This window comes from Phoenix dactylifera, chromosome 2, assembly GCF_051530095.1.
Source record: "Phoenix dactylifera cultivar Ajwa chromosome 2, Ajwa_hap1_PhDact_Kaust_v1.1, whole genome shotgun sequence".
Classification (NCBI taxonomy): domain Eukaryota; kingdom Viridiplantae; phylum Streptophyta; class Magnoliopsida; order Arecales; family Arecaceae; genus Phoenix; species Phoenix dactylifera.
In genome coordinates, this window is record NC_143191.1 from 7,649,124 (window position 1) to 7,673,504 (window position 24,381).

The following is a 24,381-nucleotide window of genomic DNA, read 5'->3' on the forward strand; positions in this document are numbered from 1 at the left end:
AAAAAGAAGGGACGGCGGCACTCACGTTTCTTGTCGTTGTGTCCCCCTCCTCCCATTGGGTGGGTAGAGAGGTCACCGCCAGCTGCCTCAGACAGGCCGATGGTGAGCCCAGCTAGCGGCCACACCGCCATGTGGGGTGGGTGGGAGGGTTCTTCCTCCTTGTCGTCAGCTTTCAAAAAAAAAGGACCACTGGCTCATCTCAAATCTCTGAAAAACCGACAGTCGAAGTCGCCAGAACAGGGCAGCGGCCGGCGATTAAGAAATTTTGAGGTTGCTAGCGGTTATTTAGGCGAGGACGGCCGCCGTATTCTTGCCCTCCTCCACCCAATCATGGGGAGGAAGGTAAGGATAGTGGGTTTTGACCCGAAATCCGAACCCCATTAGTTAAAAAAGAAGAAGAAGAAGATATTTGCAGTTTATCCCCTAAAGGGCATATTATTATTTCCGTTCTTTCAAAATTGCATTTTAATCCCTATGGTGAAATTTTATTACATAAAGGTCCCTAAATACTTATTTTATTCAAATACTAAAGTTTTATTATGAAATGGTACTATGATAATTATGTTGTGGTCCCCGTCATATATTTTTATTGCATAAAGATCCTTAAATATGTTGTTGTAAAGTTTGTGTACCCTCATGTTTGGAATGAATAATGATATGTTTTGTGCAAATCTATATTTTTAGAGGGTTGTAAGTTTCAATGAATGGTGACCAACAAAATGGACCATTCATTGAGATTTGTAGGATTCCTTGTTTGGTGTTTAAATAGATGGAGAGTCATGTTAATTTTGGTAAATTGCTATGCTATTGGTGCATAGCTGGTTGATCTCTATTTTTGGAGGATTGTGGGTTTCAATGAACAGTGATCGCCAAAGTGGCCCATTCATTGAGATTTGCAGGTTTCTTCTTTTAATTTTTTGAAAAGGATTGAGAAGCGTTGAGAGATTAATGCATACAATCCAAGGGAGTATATTGCGTGTTGTAATTCTGAAGTGGAATATTTTTTGACTAGTGAGTGTGTATGGTCTAAAAATCCATTCTATCAGAGTAGATGGACCTCCGAAAGCTGATAATATTTTACTAGTTGATTCCACTATACGTTGGAAAGATTACCTTATGTGGGTCACTTTCTTCCCACAGGAAGTTTGTGACATTGCATCAAAGGCTCTCCTTTAAGTAATGTTGATAAATATTTTCAAGCATATTGTTTACTTATATTTGTCTATTAATTAAATGCATGGAAGTTGTTTTGCAGTTAGCACCTTTGTCATGAATAACACTACTTTTCTCATTGAAACTCTGATTAGAACAAACTACAAAAGATAGAAACTTGATATTGAATTACCGATGGGTTTGATGGATTTAGATATTGTACTCAGAGATGATCATCCATCTTAAGTTACTAGTGAGAGAACTTCAGAGCAAAAGACTGCTTATGAAAAATGGGAGAGTGCGAATAGTTTTAGCCTGATGATTATCAAAAGATCCATATCACATTCGACTCTAGATGCTTCACCTGACAATGATAATACTAGACAATTCTTTGATGCCATAAATAAGATGTATGTAGAATCTAATAAGGTTGAGGTTGGAGAGCTAATTGAAAAATTAATCAATATGAGATATGATGATAGTGAGGGTGTTAGAGCTTATATCATGCAACTAGAGAGTATTGCATCCAAGCTTAGTAGTCTTGAAATCCCTATCCCTAGAGATTTTCTTGTGCATCAAATTCTTAATTCTCTCCCTACGCAATTTGGTCAGCTTAAATCACATATAATGTGATGAGGGATAAATGGAATGTAAATAAACTTATTTCTGCTTGTGTTCAAGAAGAAGAAAAATATCTTAGGAAAAAGAGTGAGATTGCTAATATGATGTATCAGCCACACCCTAGGGGTCCCATATATAATAAAAAAAAAGATAATTGTTCCAAAAAGGGCTGGTCAGACTCACAATTCTAGAATTAGAAATCAGAATCCTGGAGACCCACGAGTTGCTATTAAGAAGATTTTGAAGTGCTTCTTCTACAAAAAGAAGGGTCATAAGAAACCTGAGTGTTTCAAGCATAAGAATCAGTTAGAAAAGAAGAACATGCATAAAGGTAATTCACTAGCTCTTGTTAGATGTTCTATTACATTTTTGTAGTTGGATAGTGGGGCATCTATTCATATTATTAATTCTTTGCATGAGTCCATAAACAAGTGGAGGGCAAGCGAGGATGATGTCAAGGTATTCATAGGAAATGAAGTCAAAGTTTGAATTGAACTTATAGGAGATGTTAGACTAGAGTTACAGTCAAGATTTACCCTTATTTTAGAAAATACTGTTTATGTATTGTCCATAAGGCGGAATTCAATTTCTCTTTCTAAACTTGATTCTAGTAATTTTAGGTTTACTTTTGGTAATGGAAAACATAAACTATTTTGTGGCTCTAAATTTGTTGATGGAGGTCTTCCATGTAATAGTTTATATCACCTTAACATTGTCTCTCGTAATGAGTTCTCTTCCATGCATGTAGATGGTAACCGGTTAAATGAGTTGAAGGTCTAAATTAACCTGAACTGAACTAGACGAGTTGCCCCATTTATGATGCAAACCATTTGTATAAAGTTAAACCTGTTTAAAGCGTGTTGTTTATAGATCGGATTGATGGGTCGAATCAACTATGCACTAGATAGATCTTGGATACTTATATACAGCCAATGACCTTAACTAACACTTTCTAGCCAGTCCTTTTAGGTGAATTCCTTGATCGCTATGAATGAAAATAAACCATATAACCCACAATTGGATCAAAGGGATTCGAACTAGTGATCCCAAGTTTGAAGTAACCACCAAGCTACAACATATATGCCACGAGCTTACACCTACCCATTATCAATAGGAATGTGGCATTATGGATAGCCTTGGTCTTATGTATGGGATAGCCGCGACATATAGAAATATGGCATGATGGATAACTTCATCATGGGTAGGAATGCTACGCATAGGATAGTCGCCACCAACTTACGCGTGGGATAGCCATCACAGATTGGTTGGAACATGGCACTGTGGATAGCCTCATCATGACCAAGAATGCAGCATTATAAATAGGCTTATCATGGGTAGGCCACGAACATGGCACTGTGGATAGCACTGCCACAAGCAAGAATGTGCTGCTTTAGTTTACCGGTCATGGGTTGGAGTGTGGTTGTGGCTAGTCCAATACTGGAAAGATAATTGGAAGTCCCTTTTGTGAAATCTTATGATTGTTGGTGAATCTAACTTTGTTGATTTGATAATAAAATACTCAAATGAAAACACTGCTAAAATAAATTGCTTTTGTCGGCATGTGATTGATGCATATTAAATTTGATTAACCAGTATCCAGATTTTGATAATTGATTAGTATATATACACATGTTATGAACATTTTACTCTACTTGATATTATTCCATCAGTTATGTTTATCATTATTATTTTATCATTTTATATATTGGTGTACGTTATGAGGATTTTTTATTGAGCTAGTTAGCTCATACCAGTCTCTTGATTGTTTTTCAAAGTCTCAGGTTGCATAGCACTTGGTTGATATTGGGTTTGCTAGTAAGAGATGACAGAAGAAATAAATGTTTATGATGATCATAAATTTATATTGTATTGTTGTTGTTATTTAATAATATTGGAGTTATTTATTTTATTTTGGAATATTAATTTATATTTTGAAATTTGTTATTCCAGCAAGCCTTGTACCTTCCCTAGGACTATACTCTATGGAATGTATGATTGTGTCACGTGTCAACTCACATGATGGGGTTTAGGTGAGATGGTTTTTGATATCACAGCGAAGGTTTCAAATATCTAGGGTTTAACTTAGAATTAGTGTAGGTTACTAGATTTTTAGTGAGAGGTCATTGCTAGCTGCAATGGTAAATAGCTTGGGCTGATAAGCACAATGGTATAGGTTTGGAGCAGCCACTTTGCGTAGAAAAAATGACAAAGGTTAGAATCCTTAGTTTACTCCCTTCAAGACTCCCAGGTTGTCAAGACCATAACTATAACTGAGTGTTTTCAAAGGCTTAACTGAGGAAAATATATGAGGATCCATGTGGTCGTGTGTTTAGTCCCATATTAGCTATGAAATAAATAAATTCTGGATACTTATTCGGGACCAAGAATCCAAACAATACCTTCCAGCTAGTCTTTTTGAGTAAAATCCTAAGTCGTAACAAAAAATACACAGTTTTCATATGATTCTTGAAATATAAATTTAAATTTCAAGTTTGAATTTTGAACAAATTTGGGATTGGATACTGGTTTAACTCGACACGGGCCATTATGGGTCGCCCAAAATGGATCCAAGCTGTTATCTTGTGTGTTGCTTTTGTCAGGGTGTGCCTCGTTGTTTGGACTAGATTTAGTTCTGTCTTTTCCTTCCACTTTTTTTGTATGTACTCCTTTTCTCAATTCATTTACCCCTAAAATGTCAAGTGGCTTGCCATCAGCTTGCTAAAAAAACAAAATAAAGAAGTGCATGGGAAGTCCGAACTGATTATTAGCTTGGAAAGTTTTGTCTATTGTCTTTTGGTGTTTATATTATAATTCTTAAGAAACTTGCACAATTTTGAAAGGGATGTTAATTGTCTGATTTTTCTTTTTGATGTAGGCGAAAATTATTTGAATTGTCCTAAAAGAAAGACAAAAACACCTTAGGGTTTTGTTTGGCAAATTGCTCCTCTCCATGCTGAGAAAAGGAAAATATTTAAATTAACAATTGTAATTAAATCAGATGACAATAGATGCAAATTCTTGCCTTGTCTTCAAATAATACATTGTTTTGGTGTCCCTTTTTTGATCCTCTAAGCATTACGTTAGCATTACTATATTTCTGAAAACAGAACAGACAAGTGCAAACCATACCAACTCTTAGCCAGTGGTTAGGTGTCATGTATCTGTATGAGTCCAATGGCTCCATACATGGAACTTAAGCAGAGACGGAGGCAAGCACCTCTGTTCCCTTGGTACACCTCTATTACCTTGACTCCATTGAAAGAGAATGAAGTGTCTATTTAGCAGGTATGATATAAACTTTATGAAGTGCTGTTTGATAGAAAGATTTGGGAGTTTGAGACAAACCTCTCCTAGTTGCATATCACATGACATCCCACTAATGTAATACCAGAGTCACAAAATGACCAAATGTAGAGGAATGCAAGTTCAAGATAACCTGTAAATTGGATATGAAGCAGGCAGCTGGCCTGCCAAGGAAACCTGCCTGAATCTTGGACAATTGAAAAGCACCAAACTAGGATTTGCAGCCAGTATTAAACATGATGTATATGATACTGTTTGTTCGATGGGACCGAGCTTGGATCCCCCTTTCAGCAACAAAGACATTAGTGCTTGATGAAGGTTTAAGCTGATGTTTTGGTTAGATTTTTGCCCAGTCAATAGTTCTCTTCCCTTGTGAAAAGTTCTTGAAGAAGACTTCAAGATAGTCTTTCATCTTCACCTTCCTGTACAATCTTGGATGCATCTCATCTACCAGCCTGTCAGCAGGTTCCAACTCCTTTTCTGGTTCTAATGCATAAAACATAGCCAAAGAGATCCTCTCCTTTTCTAAGTTGGTCACCACTCTATGCACAGGGCTTTTGAAAATCCCATTGCTCATAATCTGAAAAAAAGGAGTCTATTTCTCAAAAAGAAAGGTATCATTACATAAAAAAGGAAAGAATAAGCAGCGAGAAATAAGCACATGCTTCTTCATTCAAAATTATTTCTGGAATGGAGCTGAAGAATTTGCTGTGGAAGGAGTCATTACATGTCAAGAAAAAGAATTTGATATGCGTATATCCATTGTGTTCCTTCTTTTAAAACTTTTTTGTCAATGATTAAATTATGTGATACTTAGCAAAGTATCACAAAAAAGGGTAAATGATTATTCTACCAAAATATAATGGTGTTTCCTTCACCATGTGTAGGCCTTACGATTGTTCTTCTTAGCACATTTTAATTATGCGTCTCCTTTCAAAAATTTGTGCACTAACCCTGGGAAATAGATCTTTATAAATTTTTCTTGTTTTCTTCTTTGAGAAGCTACAATATTACAAATTTAATCATTTGTGAATGTAGTGTAATCTTCAATTGACATCTGTAATTCCATTAAACATTTGTCTTGTATCATAAGAACTAGTATTTCTTCAAAGAATTAATAAGAACACCGGGAAATGACCAGCATAAATAAAATCATAATAGAATCCTTGTTGAAAAATTAAAGAATTAGGATTCTGACAATGGTCTAAAGGAAGGGAAGAAGAATTACTGTTGAAAAAATGATAGTTACCTCCATCTCATCTCCAAAGTTGACAAGCAAAGCATGAGGATTTGTGGGTATCCTAACCCACTCACCATCTTTGAGTACCTGAAGACCTTCCACATCTTTGTCTGGCAAAACAATAGTGATCATGGAGCCATCAGAGTGAGGTTTGAGGCCGAAGACAAGATCAGGTCTTGAACAACATGGGTAATAGTTAAATCTTGCATATACTGCAGCTGTGCCTCCAAGTTGCTGAGTGAAGTACTCCTCATTCAGATCCAACAACTTTGCCATGACCATGAGGATTTTGTCAGCTACCTTCCTTAACTTCATGGTGTGTTCATGGAGGATTTCCCTATAGTAAGCTTAAGAAGTTATGATAGGTTGAATAAACTATAAAGTGAGAATGCAATTCCAAACTTCCTGATTCTATTTGCCGTATTTGTGCATGCATGCACATACCCACACACACAAACATAGACACACACTTACATTCTTTTACGTCACCAGAAAACATGGACTGAGGCATAGAAGATGAAATGCACTGCATAGGCCTGTTCTTTTGGCCCATACTGTGCGAATGTTTCGACACCCTTGTGTGCTAGACAAGCATAGCAACTTAGCAAGAGATGAAGCATCAGAAAATTCTTCCCTGTATCAGTTGGGCTCCTAGGAAGCCTCTAGCCCCATCCTCAAAACAGGATATTTTCATCCTTAGATAAAGTGATTTGCTGTACCCCAAATTTTCAGGGATTGCAGGGTCTCAGGCTCTTGGACCTCTCACACCTCATCAATCAAGGTGCACTGAAGCATAGGATACCAAAGCATTCATACATCCTTGATAGATTAGATCCTGACACTCAGACACCTTTTAAGTTTTCCCTCGAGTAGGAGTTTACCATACCGATTAGATGATCTATATGGCAAATTATAAGATGGTTTGACACTTCCCTCATCAGCTCACCATAGGAATGGGATCTTCTTATCTGCTGACTTCATTTTTCAGTGATCCACTACTTTTCCTGATGCTTTAAAGATCAAATCTAAACAGCAATATTTCAGGGATTAAATCAATTAATTTTGCAGGTTCGGCAGAACGGAAATTAGTGAGGCAGCAATTTATTTTAAAACAGGCAACGTGATAACAAAGAAATGAAATAGGTGAGATCTGTAATTTTTGATTGCCAGAATTTTATTTCTCTAATATGTAAAAAAGACAAGATTGAATGACCAGAGATGCAAAATATTAGATGTAGCGTTGGAGAAGCTTTGCGGTTAGTGAGAGTCCATAGATATAAACTATTAATGTACAAGACCAACTGGAGGCAGCAGCAACTCAGTCAGGAAACTAATGTACAACATGGAAAACAGGTTCAATGGGGATTAAGATTTGGCTTTCTTTTTATTCATAATCAGGTTTTGTTTGTGTCCACAAAGTTCTACAGTAAATTTTCCAGCAGTTTTCCGTGAGTCAGGTACTCTTGACTAGCTCGCACTCTTCTTCTGGTCATGCATCGATCATCTGTTTCAACAATTAAAGTGGTGGATTTTCTCCATAGCTAATTCCTATCTACCAGGGTTGAGAAAACTGTCCTTTGTCAAAGAACAATGCATTGTACTATATTTTGAAGGCAAAACAGCAATAAATACCTGAATGAGTGGGGATTCTCTGGCCAAAGGTCTAGATTTCTCTCATTTTCTGGTTGTACCAAGAGATACAGGCGATCAGACCAGTCGAGGATTTGGTCTTCATTTGCAACAGGGTCACTCTCATACCCTTCTAATTTACCCTCTGTTAAGTATTTATATTTCTGCTTTACTTCCATTGGGAGTTGAAAGAATTCCCTTGCTGTATTTCGCACTTCGTCCAGGAATGAAACTGACATCTCATGGCCAATAGCCTGAAGATATAAAAAAATTCGCCCCATCAGTGCCTTTAGACAAATATCCATGCACATGTTGAGCTAATTAAGAGAAAAAAAAATGTAGGAATGCTGAAGCATTACTCTCTCTCTCTCTCTCTCACCCCCCCCCCCAACCCACACGCACAATAAATGGAAGCATTAGTCTTGAAAATCAGTTTATGTTTATATATTTCTTTTGTGTAAACCCAGGTTTGACTTTTCACATCGACATTCAGACTCTAATGAAATGAAGGATGAAGTTGTGATGAGCACATAGCTAGAAGTAGCTGCACAACTTTTGAAGCAAATAATGTCTATAATATTTATTTAACCACATTGAGGTATATGGGTTTTAACCAATTGTGATTCATACCAGTACCATCCTATCACAGTGTCAGAATACGGTACAATACGAGATGGCGAGGTGTACCGAGTATCAGTAAGGTACGAGATTACGTACCGATTCGGTACCGGTATGATACAATATGCCTAGTATGGTACAGTACCGGATGGTACAACGAACCTCCTTAATCTTGATCCTTGAAGAAGATAATGTCAGAACATTTAGTCAACTAAACTAAAGCCATCTATCTTGAAAACCAATTACATGAACAGAAATTTTCTTTGAGAGAAACATATACAGAAAATTGGTGTCAGAAAGTAAAACACTGAGTAGACTATCTGAGCATAAACACAATTTTTTTGAAACATAACAACCAAGTGCCTCATAATGAGCTCCTGCAATCCCAGTAGGCATGTCACTGTTCCAAAGAGAGGAATTATCTGTTCGACAATTGCTCAAAAGACGTATCTTCAAGTTGAGAAAATAAAAAATTGAAGAATCTAGGACTAGCATTAATTGTTAGATTTTTAAAATGGAGGGTAACCAAACATGTGTCCCTGAATTGAAATTCTTCAAGGGAAAATTAGGCCCACAAGAACAATTGGTCTCAAAAAAGCAGCATGACTAGTTTGGTTTTCACTTAAATCAATCTATTAATGATAAAAGGTTATAGATGATGTTGGTCAAATTAGGGGCTCATTTTATACCATTATCTTCTAATGGTCTTTTCTCATTACTGTTTACCGTTCAATGCAACCAGAATAGCAAATTGTTCATGTTTTTCTCCATTGGCACTTTACAATGTCAACTCATGTAAATAGTGGTGTAATGATTTTTGAGGAATGGCTAGGAAAAGACTGACCTGCTTTTCAATAAGAGAATAAGAAGCACAAAGGAAACTGGCAAGGACAAGAAAAAACCATCTCATGCCTAAATATGCCAAGGAAGAAAAACCAATAATTAAGATAACTCTAACTTCAGCTGTAAAACCTGGTAAACAGGGAGAAGTTTCTGTTTATCTTTTGAAGCAGAAGATCTAATCTAGTCCTCACCAAGAATTGGATGTTGTGAATTATCTCTCTACATGTTTAGCTTCATTTCTGGACCGCATCTAATTGCATTCCAGACAAATATTTCAACAAATAATAAGCACCAAAATATCCCAGCCTCTTTTCCATTTTTTCACAATTCATATTTTCCTTGTGTATTTTGTTATATTGTAAAACTACATAGACATCACCATCATGCACATGATGATATTATAAAGAAATTTCCATGATCCTTGATATCTTTGTAACCGAGAAGCATTTAGATGATAATATTTTGAACCATGTTCTGCTCTAGTTTGATTGATGTTCCTTCTCTTTATTCTTATTACAACATGATAGAGAAGGTAGTTGTATTTTAATTGGTTGTGTTGTTTCTCAATGCAAGAAGTAATTGTTAATCAATAATGGCGTCCAAAAGGCCATTGGAAAAAGATTTCCAGCATAAAATCATTGATCTACTCAATAAGTCTGGTGTAAAATTTGGGTGTTGCAGAGGACCCAGATTTGCACTCGCAATGAGTTCTGTTACAGTAAGACTTGAGATGTCTGTCAGGCAGCTAGAAACAACTCAATGAAGGACCCAAATTGGATCATTAGGCCTTCAACAAAATATGGTCATGAGACTGCATTTTTGAGAGAAAGGGAAGGAGACTTGCTGCACTATAATTATCCAGGTTTCAATTTCAGGGATGCACCACTCAAGAATTGAACCCAAAATCTTTGGTTGTTAAGCAAAGTGGGTCATACAACCCAAGAATTGAACCCAAACTGTTGTTTAAAGAAAAGAGATGTCACCACCGGGACAAGTCTCAATAAGTACCACTAGAGGAATTTCACATTCATGCATGAGGGGCCAAATCTACACATGCTTTCGATAATTCTATTAGGATTGTGATGCTCTGATATTATTAGCTGACAAACAATAACCAAGACGTTGCCAGTATATTGCAAACAAGATTGTCTATGATCTAAAGCATGCTTCTAAAATTTAGTTACTACAAAACTTCACTTGAAATAGTAAAATAAAGATTAAAAGCATCTTGGCCATTATGTTGATAGTGAATTAGACAAACTCCTGAGGAGACATTGGTTCTTATTTGGCTGAAATATCAAAAGTTGGTACCTGATTTATAGATAATTTACAGGTTGTAGTTCACTAACAATATCAATTGATATCCCTGCTGAGATCGAAGTTCCAAAATACTGCCAATATAATGATTTCAGAGGCCTAACAAGAGGATGTCAAAGATGGTTTCCATCAGAACCGAAGCCTCTTCTTAATTATTAATAACATCATTTTAAATAATGGTCATTATCAATATGTTATTTTGTTATAACGATCATTGTTATAGTGATTGTTATATAGTGATAACAACAAATTAATGATCATTATTTAACATATTTTATTGTCTCTTGATGTGAAAAAAGAATATTTCTTAAAATTTAAAACTTTATTCCAGCTGAAAAAACTATTATTCAGGGAACTGTGAGCAGTTTTTTCTATTACTATCTATTGGAAAATGCTTCACAATGCCTGTTTCGTGCACACGCGCCGATTTCCCAGCTCCATACTCAACCAAACAAAATATGTCATACCATACTAAACCAGATGATACGGTTTGTACCATATCATACCAGTTTGATAGCAGTATGCGGTACAGAGAGTGTACTGACAATCAGTATGCTAAATGAGTCCCATATTGGGTGTACCAATAGAGTAACAAAATAACATCGGTATAAAACCCGATACCGAGATGGTATACCTTGCAACCGAACCTCGTGTTTGGCACCAATTACCTGCACTAATTCTCTCTTGCCACTTGGCAAGAGAATTATTTACAATGGCCCTTATAACACTATTTAATTCTCAAATAAACTTTTAGTGCTGAAATGGAAAATGAGGAAACTTTTTTCACCGCTATTTCCATTAAACTGTAGAACGGTTCTGGCCGTCCCTTTTGTTGAGCTCGATTAAATCACGAGCGTCCATTCCAGTCACAGATCCAATCTCAACCGTTCAACCGGATTAGTTGGGTTGTCATCACCGCCTAGTGGGTTAACCCATCCGACTCGCTCGTGGTTTTCTCGAACTAAAGCTCTAGAGGAAGTCTGAAAGGCGAAGGTACGGGGAGGTTACCTGAAACAGACCCCAGGACTGGAGCGCCGAGCGGAGCTTGGCCGCCTCATCCTGGCCGTCGGCTTGGAGCAAGCGATGGAGATCGACAACGGGGACAGGGGAGGACGGCGGTGGAGGATCGATCGGACGGTCCTCCGCTCTCTGGATGTATCGGATAGGCGGCTCCTGGCCGGTCTCCGCCAGCGCCTGGACCAGCTTCCTTCCCACCTCCCTCTCCTTCTCCTCCTCAGTCATTACAACACCTTTGACTTCCCCCTGATGCGTGCGCTACTTTAATATAGATTCTTTTTTCCCATCCCTTTTAAAAATTCAAATTTACACGAATATCCTCTTAAATTTATATTTATTTTTATACCCTTATAGGATATTATTTTTGTGCATATGCCCTAATATGACGATTCTTTTAACACAGTAAATAAAAAACATATTTATTTTAATTAAAAATAAAATAAAATTTTGAAATTACTTTTTTGTCTTTCATTATGATCGCTATATTTTTTTTTTGCATCTACCCATTGAGAGTATTTTAATCATTTTAATTTAAAATCATTAATTTTTTAACATCGTTAAATGACGTAGGTACATATGCAAAAATAAGAATAAAAAAAAGGTAGAATAGCATAACAATTATTTTACGAGAATGTATATGCAAATATCAATTTTGGAAGGATATTTATGAAAATTTTGATATTTAGAAGAATATTTATGAAAAAAACAATATATTAGCTTCTAATGTACCGTTCATATGTTCCTTCATGACCATCAAACTTAGGGTGCTCCAAACATGGTGACAAGTAAGATCATCATGGTTTGTGCTTTACCTAGCTTTGTGGTGGTAACTTGACCCTGGCTCAGACTGAATTGGCTTAAATTTAAGATTTTGACCTTGATTCGAGCCATCACTTTGTGGGTCTAAGTGAGCCAAGATCTCCTTTCTAGCCAGGTTCAGGTTAGGTCTAAATATAAGGCTATGCTAGAGTAAATTGTTGTTGAATGAAATTGAGCAACTTTGCGTTTGATGAAGTCATGTCAAATTTGTTAGACCTAAATCTAACGTAATTGAAGGTTCGGGTCATAAATTGCGACCAAGCCTAACTCATGGGTTGTTAACTTTGATTATGGATTAGGTCGAACTATGGACATAAATAAGTAAGATTTAGGTGTAGCCAACTCGCTTGGTCACATATTTATAGCTTTCCAAATATTACGAGAAGGTCCAATGAAAACCAATGCTCCTAGCTGATCATTCTAAAATTTTTTTTTACCATTAGCATAATATTCATTATATCTAGTAATTCCTTAGATCAAATTTGGGGGATGGAGATAATAATGGTTATTAACCATTGTTTCGGGAAATGAGGGATAATAATTAAATAATTGCATTACATAATCATGGCAAAAGCTATTTGATTGGGTCAGATAATAAAACTGTTACACAAACGACTGCTATTATTTCCCTTGCACGGTAGCTATTGTAACCAAATGGTTGCTAATCAAGATCATTTTCAATGTTGTCTACAAAACTGACCATTATGATGTAATAATGTACAACTACAAAAGTATTATTTGTGAAATATGCTAAAAAGTGGTCTAATTATAGAGGACATTAAGACCTATAAATAATAGTGCTCAAGTATGACTTCTGCAATAATGTAAGGATCATTAAATTAATCGTGTAGAAAATTTTCATTCATTCTACTATGGTTACCTAATGTCACAGTTCTATATTAAAGAGGTTATCTATCTACATTCTCGTAGATTTTAAATTGTATAGAAAACCCTCAATCATAATATTTAATAATAATACTATAAGAAAATTCTTCAAAAAAATACTTTTAACGATATTTTTGATAATTTTATATTTTCAACAAATATAAAATGCTTCTAGTTGTAACTTTCTAGAATTCACTTCCAATTAAATTTATCAATTTTTATATGTCAATGCTAATGCAATCCATGGTATTTTTTAAAAAAATTAACATTTTAGAATTAACTTCGATGGAAGTGCTAAGTTGAGTGATTCTTTATCAAATTATCTTAGATAATGCTAGATTAGGATTAAGGGTCAAATAAAAAAAAAGGTAAACAACTCGAGGGTGACCTTCAGTTCATAATACCAATTGTCAAAAAACAAAAAAAGCGGAGAAAGTGGACTCTGCCTCCTCCTCGCTATAAAGCTCCCACCCAAACCTTATGAAACCCCAAGCCTTTCTTTCTCCTTCCCTGTTCTTCTTCTTCTTGTTTCTTTGGGTTTTCGTCGTCATCCGCTACTGTCGCAGTGGCCGCACCGCTAGGCTTGCCGGAGAAGAGGTATAGGATCTCTCTCTCTCCCTCCCTCAGAGTCCTTACCGATCTACCCTTGCTGTCTTGCCGATGTTGGCATCGCCAGGAGCCGTCGCCCCTTAATGAGCCAAGGGGGCCAAGAAGAAGCTCGAAGCCAGGCTCTGTATGAGATTCGATCGGACTGGTAGTCGGAGATCCTGGACTGAGACAAGAATGCTATCATCAAGCGCTGCCATCCCCGCCTGCGACCTCAAGATCCTTGGCCCTGTTTTCTCCCACTCCGCCAACATCCTCACCAAGAAAAAAGCAGTTGTTGTCAGCCTAGAATTTTATTTAGGCCATAGTTACTGCTCAAGAAGGCCTGCTGTTGGATCCTATTTCTCAAGAAGTTCTTCCTTTCGTGGAGCGATTAAGGCAGCAACTTCTTTTAAGAGTCCATTTAGGATTCACGAGCCTGGCCATGCAAGACAATGGTTGCATGTTAAATTTCGCACCTGATGGTGAATGTGAGCTTTTTTTTTGAGTTTCAAGTATTGGAGATTGCACTAGAAGTAGACTATTCATATTTGGACTCTAATGCGGTCGATCTTGAGAGAGTTGTTCATCCTGGAGTCAGACTCTGATGAGATTTATCATTGTACTTATGAGATAAAGTCATACTTCACTTTTCTAGATTTTATGAGCAATTATTAAATATTTATATTAATAAATTCTGAGTCATAATATTCATGATCTATGAATTTTGATGCATAGTATTTTATTATTGAATCTATCTTCTTCTAGAACATTACATGATGCAAGATCGATAGTTTTGATTTTGTTATAGATTATGCTCAACTAATTTTGACATTGTATGATTTTATGCATTCGTCGAATTGAAGCATGAAGCGTGTTTTTGTGGAACAAGGGTTTTAATTCAATAATGGTTTTGGACTATCAGCTTAACTATAATAAGGACCTCACCAATGGGGGTTAAATATTGGCACTTGATTAGTCATGAAATGTTTATGCCGCAAAAAAGACATCACACCAATGGAGGTTAAACATTGGCAAAGAACTCTGCCAATGAGAGTTAAATGTTGGCACATGATTTATCTTGAAAAACTTTGCTACAAGAAAATGCATTATATCATAAAAAAGACTCTGCCATCGAAATATTATAGTCATAGCTCATGATAGATAAGATAAATTTGATTTTTTTACAAAATTTGACTTATGAACGTAAACTTCAAGTTTGAGACAGATTAAATTTGCATGCTTGATGTTTTGATATCTAGATCTGATTTTTGAATCGACGTATTTTATATGCTTATTTTTCGTCAACTATTATTTATCTTATTAACTGATTTATGTAGTTAAAGTGTTTATTGCGTACTAAGCATTATTCAATATCTAAATATTCAGAGAACTAGTATGGTACGAGGTTTTAATACGGGCGAATGATCAGAAGCAAAGTTTTAACTTCTTTATTTTAGATTAAGATTATTTGAAATTTTGGATATTATTGAATTTTATGAAATATTAAAGTTTATATTTAGTTGTTTGAATTTAAAGTTTAAACCTTAGTTATCTAATTTTATTTCGTTATATAATTTATGATATCACGATGAAATGTGCATATTTTGGAAAAAGTTTTTTATAAATATATGGTAGGTACAGCATCCCAGGCTCGCGAATTTAGGTCGAGGAAACGACACCAATGCTACAATCAACTAAGCTATGGGACTTTTTTTTATACATTTTTCAAAACATAAAATAGTCAAATAAGGCAACATTAATAAAGAAGATTATATCATTACTCCTAGATTTCTTGTGTACATCCATCCATTTGTCATTTGCTACACATAAGATGGGTTGTATGATGAATCTCAAAACACTAGTACACTTGTCCTACAGGGAACACCAATAAATTTTTTTCTCTAATAATTGTTTTTTAGTTGTGAGAGCATGCACCAGCCAAGACGCTTTATTTGGATGAGTCCATGGTGTTGTCAAGGCTCTTGGCTTCTATCTCCAACCCTTTTTAGGTTTATTTGTCACATCCCCGGAGAAACGTCCAGGCGGCGCTGATGATTTCGATCTCAGCACGCTACGCTTGGACACCCACTTTTTTTTCCACGGAAAGAGACAAGTCTACAACCCCATCCCATCCCCAACCTCCCCTTCGCTCTTCCCTCGGTCTCCCTCGTAACGTCCAACCGCCCAAACGAAAGGCTTTCATCGATCCCATCGTTGCCCGTCTCCACCAAATCCCCATCGTCGTCATCGCCAATCCGCAAGCCCACACCCGATCCCGTTCCCTTCCTCCACCTGTTAATCTATCTCCCATCCCTCCCCAATTCCCCCCGCGAGAGAGAGAGATAGAGAGGAGAAGGCAATCGAGATGGGCAACGCCTCGTCGATGCTGACCCAATACGACATAGAAGAAGTCCAGGAGCACTGCAACTATCTCAGTACGCCTTCCCCCTTTGTCTCATCTCTTATCTCTTCTTCTCTCTATATTATTCTGAATCCATGGAGTTGGTTTAGTCTCGCAGCAAGAGATAGTTTCCCTGTACCAGAGATTCTGCCAGCTGGACCGCAACGCCAAGGGATTCATCTCCGCCGATGAGTTTCTCTCCATCCCCGAATTTGCCCTCAACCCCCTCTCTCAGGTGTCATGACCGATCCCTCCTCCAAAAGTTGCGATATTTAGTCTTTTAGAGTATGGATTGTTACCAAAGCTATATATTTTTGTAACTTTGTTGCAGAAGTTGCTAAAGATGGTCGATGGATTGAACTTTAAGGACTTTGTGGCATTTCTTTCAACATTCAGCTCGAAAGCCAGCCTCGAGCAGAAGATAGAATGTGAGAATCAATTGTCAACTGGTGTTTTTTTTTTTCCTTTTTTGATTCAAAATGTCATCTTTAGCTGTCTATTGGTCGTTTTCTTGACTCAAAATGTAATCTTTAGTTGTTGGTCGTTTTCTGTTTCAAAAGGTAATTTACTGGCAAGATTGTGCCTAAGGGAAGGGTGGGTTAATATGATCTGTTTGATGGTTTGATGTCTGAAACAGTATTATTTAAGGTGTATGACATTGATAGTAAGGGGAAAGTGACTTTCAAAGACTTGTTGGAGGTTCTTCGCGATTTGACAGGATCTTTCATGTCTGAGGAGCAGAGAGAGGTGATATTTTTGTCCCGAAGGTTTTTTTTTTAAATTATAGTTCTAAATTTTCCTAACATTATTGCTATTGTTGGCATATATATTTCTTGTATGCACTCAACACATTTAGATTTGTGTCTTGATTTTGGGTAAAATAGCAATAATTTGTAGTAAATTTCATGATTTATCACCCATCAGTATTGTGGGGAAATTGATTGACATAGCAGCTGCTAGGCTTGTAGATAAAAACAGGGCTCAACATTTAGATGCATAGAAAGAAATATACTGGTTGTGTTAAAAATGCATCTCAAGACTTCCTAATAGTTCTATGTTCTTATTTTGTTTTTCAGAAAGTCCTGAGCCAGGTATTGGAGGAGGCTGGTTACTCAAGAAATTGTTCACTTTTATTGGAAGATTTTGTTAAGGTAATCTTTTTGTTTTATTATTTTATTTGGGTTGGTTAGTTTCTAGATATTCAAAGTTGCAAGGTTGGTTTGGAAAAAATCGTGACAGATTTAGTTGGTTATGTTTCTTGAAATGGATGATTTTCTATTTTCTTGGTTAAGCTCATATTCTATATTGTTATGCGATTAGTAGTTGTGTATCTATGCTTGCACTGAAGATTGTTAAAAAAAAGTGATTTTCATTCTTCGCCAAAGTGTTAGTCTTGCATTTGCACATGTATGGCACAGTATGAAGAAGTCATCATGAGTCGTTGGAAGAAGTCTCATTGATTCCTTTTTATATCAAAATGAAATTTTGGTCAATTCTTCTATCAAGAGGAAGTCTGAATGAGTATGTGTTGAGTTCATATTTTGTATCAGTCCTGAACTTGGACATTTGCAATATATTATCATGATGGTTTTGTGTATCCTTCTTTCTAGGAGAAGTTTTCTAATGTTATACTTCGTTACATGCATGTAAAGGCACATGTGTGTGTAGGGCGGAGTAGCTTAGTTGCCTCCTATCATGTAATATATACAACTTAAATAAGCTCATGTGTCTACACCTCCACATGCAAGCACCAAGGGACCTTAGGCTGTGCGCTGTGGAGCTATTAACATGTTTTTGCTTGCTTAGTTACAATGATGAGGTCAAATACCTGTGCATCATCAATCATCATTACCATGCCTTGAAAAATCAAACCATTAAGAAGTGAATTTCTTAAGCGAAACAATTCTTTTCATGGATTTGTTGAGACTGCTCAGTATAATCAGCAACAGATTGATCACTATGCTGGGACAATTGATGAAACTTATGCTAAAGATATTGAGAGTAATCCAAGAGAAGAAACTTATGATCCAACTTCAGCTTCATTTCAGCACATGTATCGATCCTTGGACACCCCTTCAATCTCTATTATGTTGGCATTGTTGCCACCTAACAAGAGCATGATGCTTCAGATTTGTAGCAACAAACACAATCTTCCATTCATATAAGAGAATCTGCCATTCAAAGAAATCGTCAAAAGATGCTACCCTGTCACAAGAATCATCAGGATTAATTTTTTTTAGGAGTAATGGAGGAAGCGAGGCACTTCCTCAAGTAACTTTTCCTTCAAAATTACTTGATACTTTGATATGTCCCTTCAAGCTAGCCAATCTTTCCATGCTTCATCTATCTCCAGCTAGGAACACTGAATGAACTAGAAGAAGCTGCATCATCTTGCAAAATTAGATGGGCACAATTCAGCCAAATCTGCTTGAAGAGCATCACCATCTATATTTCTTCTTTGCCTGCAAAGCATCTTGGTCGATTTGGGTGAAGGAAAAAAAGAACTATAAAATGTGTTGGCACTTGGCACAGCATCAGCATAAACTGCTTTGATACCAATTGAATGCAGGCTGAAAACCTGCAGGGATGGTCCAGACTAGAAGTCTGAACCAAAGGGAAAGAAGTTAATCTCAGGAATCACTCACTGGGGGCAATAGGCACCATTAAATGTTGCTAATCGCAGAATTACTCATGTGAGCAAGCCATATGCTTGATTTGGTGGGAGGGTTCACTCCATTAGCAAGAAACTTATAGAAAATAATTTCTGATCCAAAAGGCCTCCTTAGAATTTATTTTATTGATAATTTATAATAATCACAAGTTAGAACCTAGTTACAATGTCTGCAATAAATGCTAGGCATTCATGCAGATTACAACTTATTAGGTGGCTGAAAACATTGAAAGACACTTCAAGTTACTAAAATGCTAATAAATCCCAATAACTGAGTAGTAATACCTCAAGATGAAGTCTGAGGTTACAGAATTTGCAGCTTGGACTCTTCCTGATATGTGTCGCATGTCATCAGATTTTTCTCCTGCATCACTGTTCCTCTCCTGCTCTCTCTCCCTCTCAACCTTCTTCCTACATGCCCTTTCCTCTGTGTCCTGCTGGGTGCCATGGGATTTTACCAAACTTATTGTTGCTATCAAAAGCAACTGGAAAGACAGCAGTCATAGTTTTTAAACATAACTTAAACTGAGTCAGGTCGTTGTCCTTAGCATTATATCTATCCCTTGTTCAACAAAATCCCTGGTAAAATTCAAGAGCTATGTGTATGACTTCTCTCTCTTAACCTATATATGGTACACGGTTGCAGCTCTTGCAAACAAGCATAGACTTTGAGAGTAACCTGGAAAAAATCTTTTAATCTCACTGATTTCATAATGTAATCAGTACTGCCTATAAGACCCTAGAATCAACTTAAATCTCATTAAATCTCTTGGTAAGCAGGGAAGGGGCATGAAAAGATTAAGCATGCCATAGTTTCTCTTTTTCCAAAGGAGGCACAAGATTTACATGTATTAACTTTGCAATCATGAGATGCTCCAAGACTCTTGAGCAGTATGCCATGTACAAGAGGGGATACATTACCAATTTGCCAAATGAAAGAGGCCTATTCCTTCTTGAGGGAATTAATTGTTATAGAGTTTGAAGCTAAACTTGTGCAGATATTTTTGTTATATGTATTTTGTATGACAATGTCTTGAATTCCATTTAGGGGGATCAAATATTTTATTCCTGTACATCTTGAGTTTGATACACTGCCCATCATTTACATTACCACATCTCCTCTTGCTGGTTTAGGCAAAGCCATGAATAACCACTTTAATCACCTCTCATTTTAACTGCAAGCACCCCATTGCCACCAAAATACAAGTCCTCTCATCTATAAACAACTTTATAAAGTTACATTTTTATGTTATTTTTTTAACTTTTAGAAATCAATAAGCCTTTTCTCAATCATCATCGTCATAGCCATCATTGTCGTCGTTGTCATCGATGTCGTTGCCATGATCATCATTGTCATTTTTTTCCTCTTCTCTTATCCTTCTTTCTTCTACTTTTGTATTTATATAATAGCTCATACTTCTTGTAGTCTGCTACTTGTGGAATTGATGTTAATATATGCCCTATATCAATTAAGAAATAGCACCCAAGCTACTTGTGTATCAATTACAAGATAGCCATCACGATGAAGGACCAGGTAGGAATGGTCTGCATTGAGTGAAGGACCTAAAAGTGAAGTCCTAGGGATTAAGCTCCTATGTGTGCTTGCTATCCATTTTCAGAGAACAGGGTAGAAAATATAAAATCGGGGAATTATTTGCTAATAAGAAGGAGATTGAATCTTGTACTCATTATAAGAGGGTTCTGATATATGTTTGAAACCCTAGTAGGCTAGTGCAAAAGCTTATGGCAAATTGAAGCAGTTCAACCAGTCCTAGACAAATCAGGTAGTACGCAGTATCTTTGAGGAGGAAGGTAGAGGTGGGGTGGGCTATGTGATTAGGGATCATGAGTCCAGGCTTGTGGCGGTCGAGGGACGGCATATCTTCGATGAGTCTATTAGTGGCACAGAGCTGAGGGTTGTTTGGGAGGACATTATCCATGCCATGATGGCTTTGGGAGTGGAGTGTATCCATCTTGAAGGCGACGCGGCCATGGTAATCGGCTGGATTCAAAAGAGTATTGTCAGGCACAGCCGGGTTGACAGGCATCCGCTACTACGGGATATGTATGAGCTTGTGGGAGTGCTCATAGCCTTGGGCTACTTATGTTTATAGGGAGGCGAACAATGCTGTTGACTGGGTTGCCTTCTTCGTTGCGTACCATTCAGGAGAGTTCCTTTGGGAGAGTCTTGACTCCATTCCTTCTCCTTCTCAGTCGTCTTCTTCTTTTTGACTCTTATGGGTGTACGCATGCGCATATGGCGTGAGGTACCACTCTATCAAGAAAACAAAAGTTAGAGTTGTACTGAATTCAATAACAGAGATACTAATTTGATGGTTCAAAGGCTATTGTAGGTTGCTTTGCAGATTATTGATGCAGAAAAGTTTACAAAAATAGCAACCTAAAGATATGAAGAGGAGAAAAACTAGAGAGAATAAAACAGCATTAGATAGCAGATTTAGGATGTAAGAAGAGGATTAAGAGAGAGGTGAGAAGAAAAGTACCAAGAGAGAAAAGAAGAGGGCCGTACCCTGGCCAAAAGAGTTGTCTTATTTCTCCATAAAACTTTCATCATATAATACTTCCCAGTATGCTGCTTTTTAGACGCTATGTCCCTAAAATTTTTTATTCATTAGTCAACTTGGACTCTCGTATAGAAATGAACCTCCTAAAATTTGCTAATTAACTAACCAAGTTGACCACTATTAGCAATATTAACTGATCCCGACACTGTAGCGATCATGGTTCATGCTACAGTACTGCGTGAACAGCATACTTAAAAATTAACAATAAAACAGCATACTTAAAACAGCATACTTAAAAATTAACAATAAAAGGCCAATTGATTAGTGACAGATCTGGGCCATTGGATTTAAGGCCAGCTGCCCCTTGCTTCATTGATGTTCCTCACAGCAGGGTGAGGTCCTAAAATTCCTTGATTGCTGCTCCAATTTGCAATCTGAGCCCTCGGCTGGTTCAAACAGTGACCTGAGCATTTACAGGACTGATCCTTGTTGCTGTTGCATCCACCTCTAGGCCATAAAAGCTTCTCTTTGATAGCAGTTGCATCACTCCAATTTGTCAACTCATTGCTCTCATACTTGACAATCATTATTTTATACAAAGTTGTTTAGTTTCAAGTTTATGTTAATTTTTCTGAGGTTTTTATATCTTTTGATAAGTTTGTTGAGAACATATAATAATCAAATTACTAAGGATTGAAAATAATTTGACAACCGCTTAACTATAGTTTTTGTACACTTTTCAGGAATTATAGAAATAAATAAAATACCTACTGTTCCAGGGTAGGCTCCATGGACCCACCTTTCCATTACTCCATATCTTTTCATTTTCTTCATCATGCTGTCTTTGGGCTTTTCTGCAGATATGTGAGCCATCTCAATTGACAAATTTTTAACTTTATATTCTACTGATTCTGTTATGGTTCTGAATGAAACTCTGGAAAATGTTTCATTTTCCACAATTCTGTTCTCAAACCAAGGGTGGTTTTAGATTTCTGGTAAAACTAACCTACAGAGTCATATTTATTGTATATACTTAATTTGAACTACTCTCCAATACCTGATCATTCATTTGATTTTTGGAAGCATATTTGAGAGACATTGAGGGGAAGGGAAGGGTTTGTTTGGTAGATTGTACTTCTTTTTTGTAAACTTGAAAGATTTGATCTTGAATTTGCAAAATTCAAGGCTAAATCTCCTTTATAAAGTGTCAAGCTCCAAAGTCCCGGGAATTTCTAAGATTCTCTTTATCCACTCTATTATAGATTTTGTAGACAAATCATCTTCGTGCGCATATCCTACAGATATATCATGAAGCTTTTGCATTTTTAGCAAGTCTTGTAGTTTTTCATGAAAAATATGGATTTGCTAATTATTCCTTTTTCTCCATAAACTTGATTTATGGCTCATATCTTGCAGCTTAATAGTATGTCTGACAGTAAGATTTTCATGTATTATATTGTCTTTAAACAGCTGGATGATGTAAACACTTCAAAATGATGTGCAGCTTGCAATGTAACATTTCTCCTTTTTTTTTCTCAAAAAACAGTTACATTCGGAAACAACCAAATCTATAAAAATAAAATCAATATACCAAGGTTCAAGTGCTGGGCTAATTCCTGCACAGGTCTGCACAGCACCAATTATGTCTTTTTCTAAATAGTCTTTTTAATTAGAGAAAGGGCTTTTAATTCCTTGTTTTGTTCTAATTTTTGGTTTAGGCACAACCTGGCAAATGTGCCGGCAAAGCACAAATACATTCAGGCTACTCTCTACGTCCCTCCCTTAAGTTAAAAAAAGGAAAAGAAAAACAACAAAACAAAAAAAGCAGAAGAACAAGAACAAGATAAGTAGAATGGCAACAGAGACTTCACACAAGCACACAAAAGAACAACTATCAGTCTCTTCTCCTGATACTATTGATTTCACAAGATTTTTCATTTGCATCATTCAAGGAATGATAAAGATGTTCTCTGGTGCTTTTAAGGTATGGTATCCTCTTGCTCACGCTGCATGTCTTATTTCAGATTCTTGGCAAACCTGGCTTGAAAATCGAAGTGGAAGTGCCAGTTGACTAAATGTTGCCAGACTTTGTACAGAGGCTTCAATCAAATGGCGGATCATCCTTGTTCAACAACTCCCGCAATAAGAAATCAAATGCTTACTTTTGGCTCTTGAACAAGACCTTGATGTGCTAGAAATTAAAAAAATAATAAATTTTGGCTTATATTCCTCGGGCCCTTTTTTAATGTGTATGTGATATTCTCATCATGTCAAATACATACCAAATTGCAACACAGGACTGAAGTTGTCTTTCTGAGCAACCAAGACCAGAGTAGTTTTGAGATTGATATTAAATGACAAACATAGAGCCCAGATAAGTAGGGGTGTGACAAAAAAAAAAAAAGAGGCCAAACTGGTAACCTAACCCGAATTGGTCCTTTCAGTTTGGTTTTCTATTTTTTTTTTCAAACTTAGTTTGGTGTTTGTTCGAGAAAATTTTGAACTGAAAAAATTCGGTTTGAGTTTTCGAACAACCGATTCAAACCAATTAGATCCGATATATATATATATATATATATATATATCAAATGGTTTTTTTTGTAGATGGTCAATTTGATTTCGGTTTCAAAAAATTATTTTAAATTAGTTTGGTTTCAAATTTGCCTGTAAACCAATCTGGCCCGTCCACACTCTAAGTGCAAGAACATACAATGCTAATTCTGTCTTTTTTTACTTAGTCAGAAGGCTGGTT

General features: G+C 36.6%; 2 protein-coding genes across 6 annotated transcripts; one reads left to right on the top strand and one right to left on the bottom strand.

The window, feature by feature from the left end:
* Positions 1 to 4,906: 4,906 nt before the first annotated feature.
* On the bottom strand, positions 4,907 to 11,983 carry LOC103715889 (protein LATERAL BRANCHING OXIDOREDUCTASE 1-like). 2 transcript variants are annotated; one of them, XM_008803678.6, is made up of 4 exons: positions 11,732 to 11,983; positions 7,949 to 8,199; positions 6,326 to 6,653; positions 4,907 to 5,656 (listed from the first exon to the last, which is right to left on the bottom strand). In XM_008803678.6, exons 1-4 carry the CDS (start codon positions 11,963 to 11,965, stop codon positions 5,414 to 5,416), a joined length of 1,056 nt encoding a protein of 351 aa, XP_008801900.3. In that variant the 5' UTR covers positions 11,966 to 11,983; the 3' UTR covers positions 4,907 to 5,413. The 2 variants fall into 2 exon arrangements, with proteins under 2 accessions (XP_008801900.3, XP_088571297.1); XM_088715171.2 differs by having other exon boundaries at positions 5,051 to 5,671.
* Positions 11,984 to 16,047: 4,064 nt separating this feature from the next.
* Positions 16,048 to 23,858, top strand: LOC103715888 (uncharacterized). 4 transcript variants are annotated; one of them, XM_026808015.3, is made up of 7 exons: positions 16,048 to 16,467; positions 16,544 to 16,668; positions 16,768 to 16,861; positions 17,071 to 17,180; positions 17,510 to 17,584; positions 23,176 to 23,253; positions 23,348 to 23,639. In XM_026808015.3, exons 1-7 carry the CDS (start codon positions 16,398 to 16,400, stop codon positions 23,474 to 23,476), a joined length of 681 nt encoding a protein of 226 aa, XP_026663816.1. In that variant the 5' UTR covers positions 16,048 to 16,397; the 3' UTR covers positions 23,477 to 23,639. The 4 variants fall into 4 exon arrangements, with proteins under 4 accessions (XP_026663816.1, XP_088571299.1, XP_026663815.1 ...); XM_088715173.2 differs by having other exon boundaries at positions 16,552 to 16,668; positions 16,765 to 16,861; XM_026808014.4 differs by having other exon boundaries at positions 16,056 to 16,467; positions 16,765 to 16,861.
* Positions 23,859 to 24,381: the final 523 nt, after the last annotated feature.

What these genes read in the sequence shown, in the direction of transcription:
- LOC103715889 (XM_088715171.2), bottom strand. Translation starts at nt 11,965, where the DNA reads ATGACTGAGGAGGAGAAGGAGAGGGAGGTGGGAAGGAAGCTGGTCCAG. An exon ending in AGTCCTGGGGTCTGTTTCAG is followed by an intron (nt 8,200 to 11,731) that starts GTAACCTCCCCG and finishes TTATATCTTCAG; the next exon opens with GCTATTGGCCATGAGATGTC. An exon ending in GAGAATCCCCACTCATTCAG is followed by an intron (nt 6,654 to 7,948) that starts GTATTTATTGCT and finishes AGCTTACTATAG; the next exon opens with GGAAATCCTCCATGAACACA.
- LOC103715888 (XM_026808014.4), top strand. Translation starts at nt 16,398, where the DNA reads ATGGGCAACGCCTCGTCGATGCTGACCCAATACGACATAGAAGAAGTC. An exon ending in TATTGGAAGATTTTGTTAAG is followed by an intron (nt 17,585 to 23,175) that starts GTAATCTTTTTG and finishes CTCAAAAAACAG; the next exon opens with TTACATTCGGAAACAACCAA. An exon ending in CTGGGCTAATTCCTGCACAG is followed by an intron (nt 23,254 to 23,347) that starts GTCTGCACAGCA and finishes TTTTTGGTTTAG; the next exon opens with GCACAACCTGGCAAATGTGC.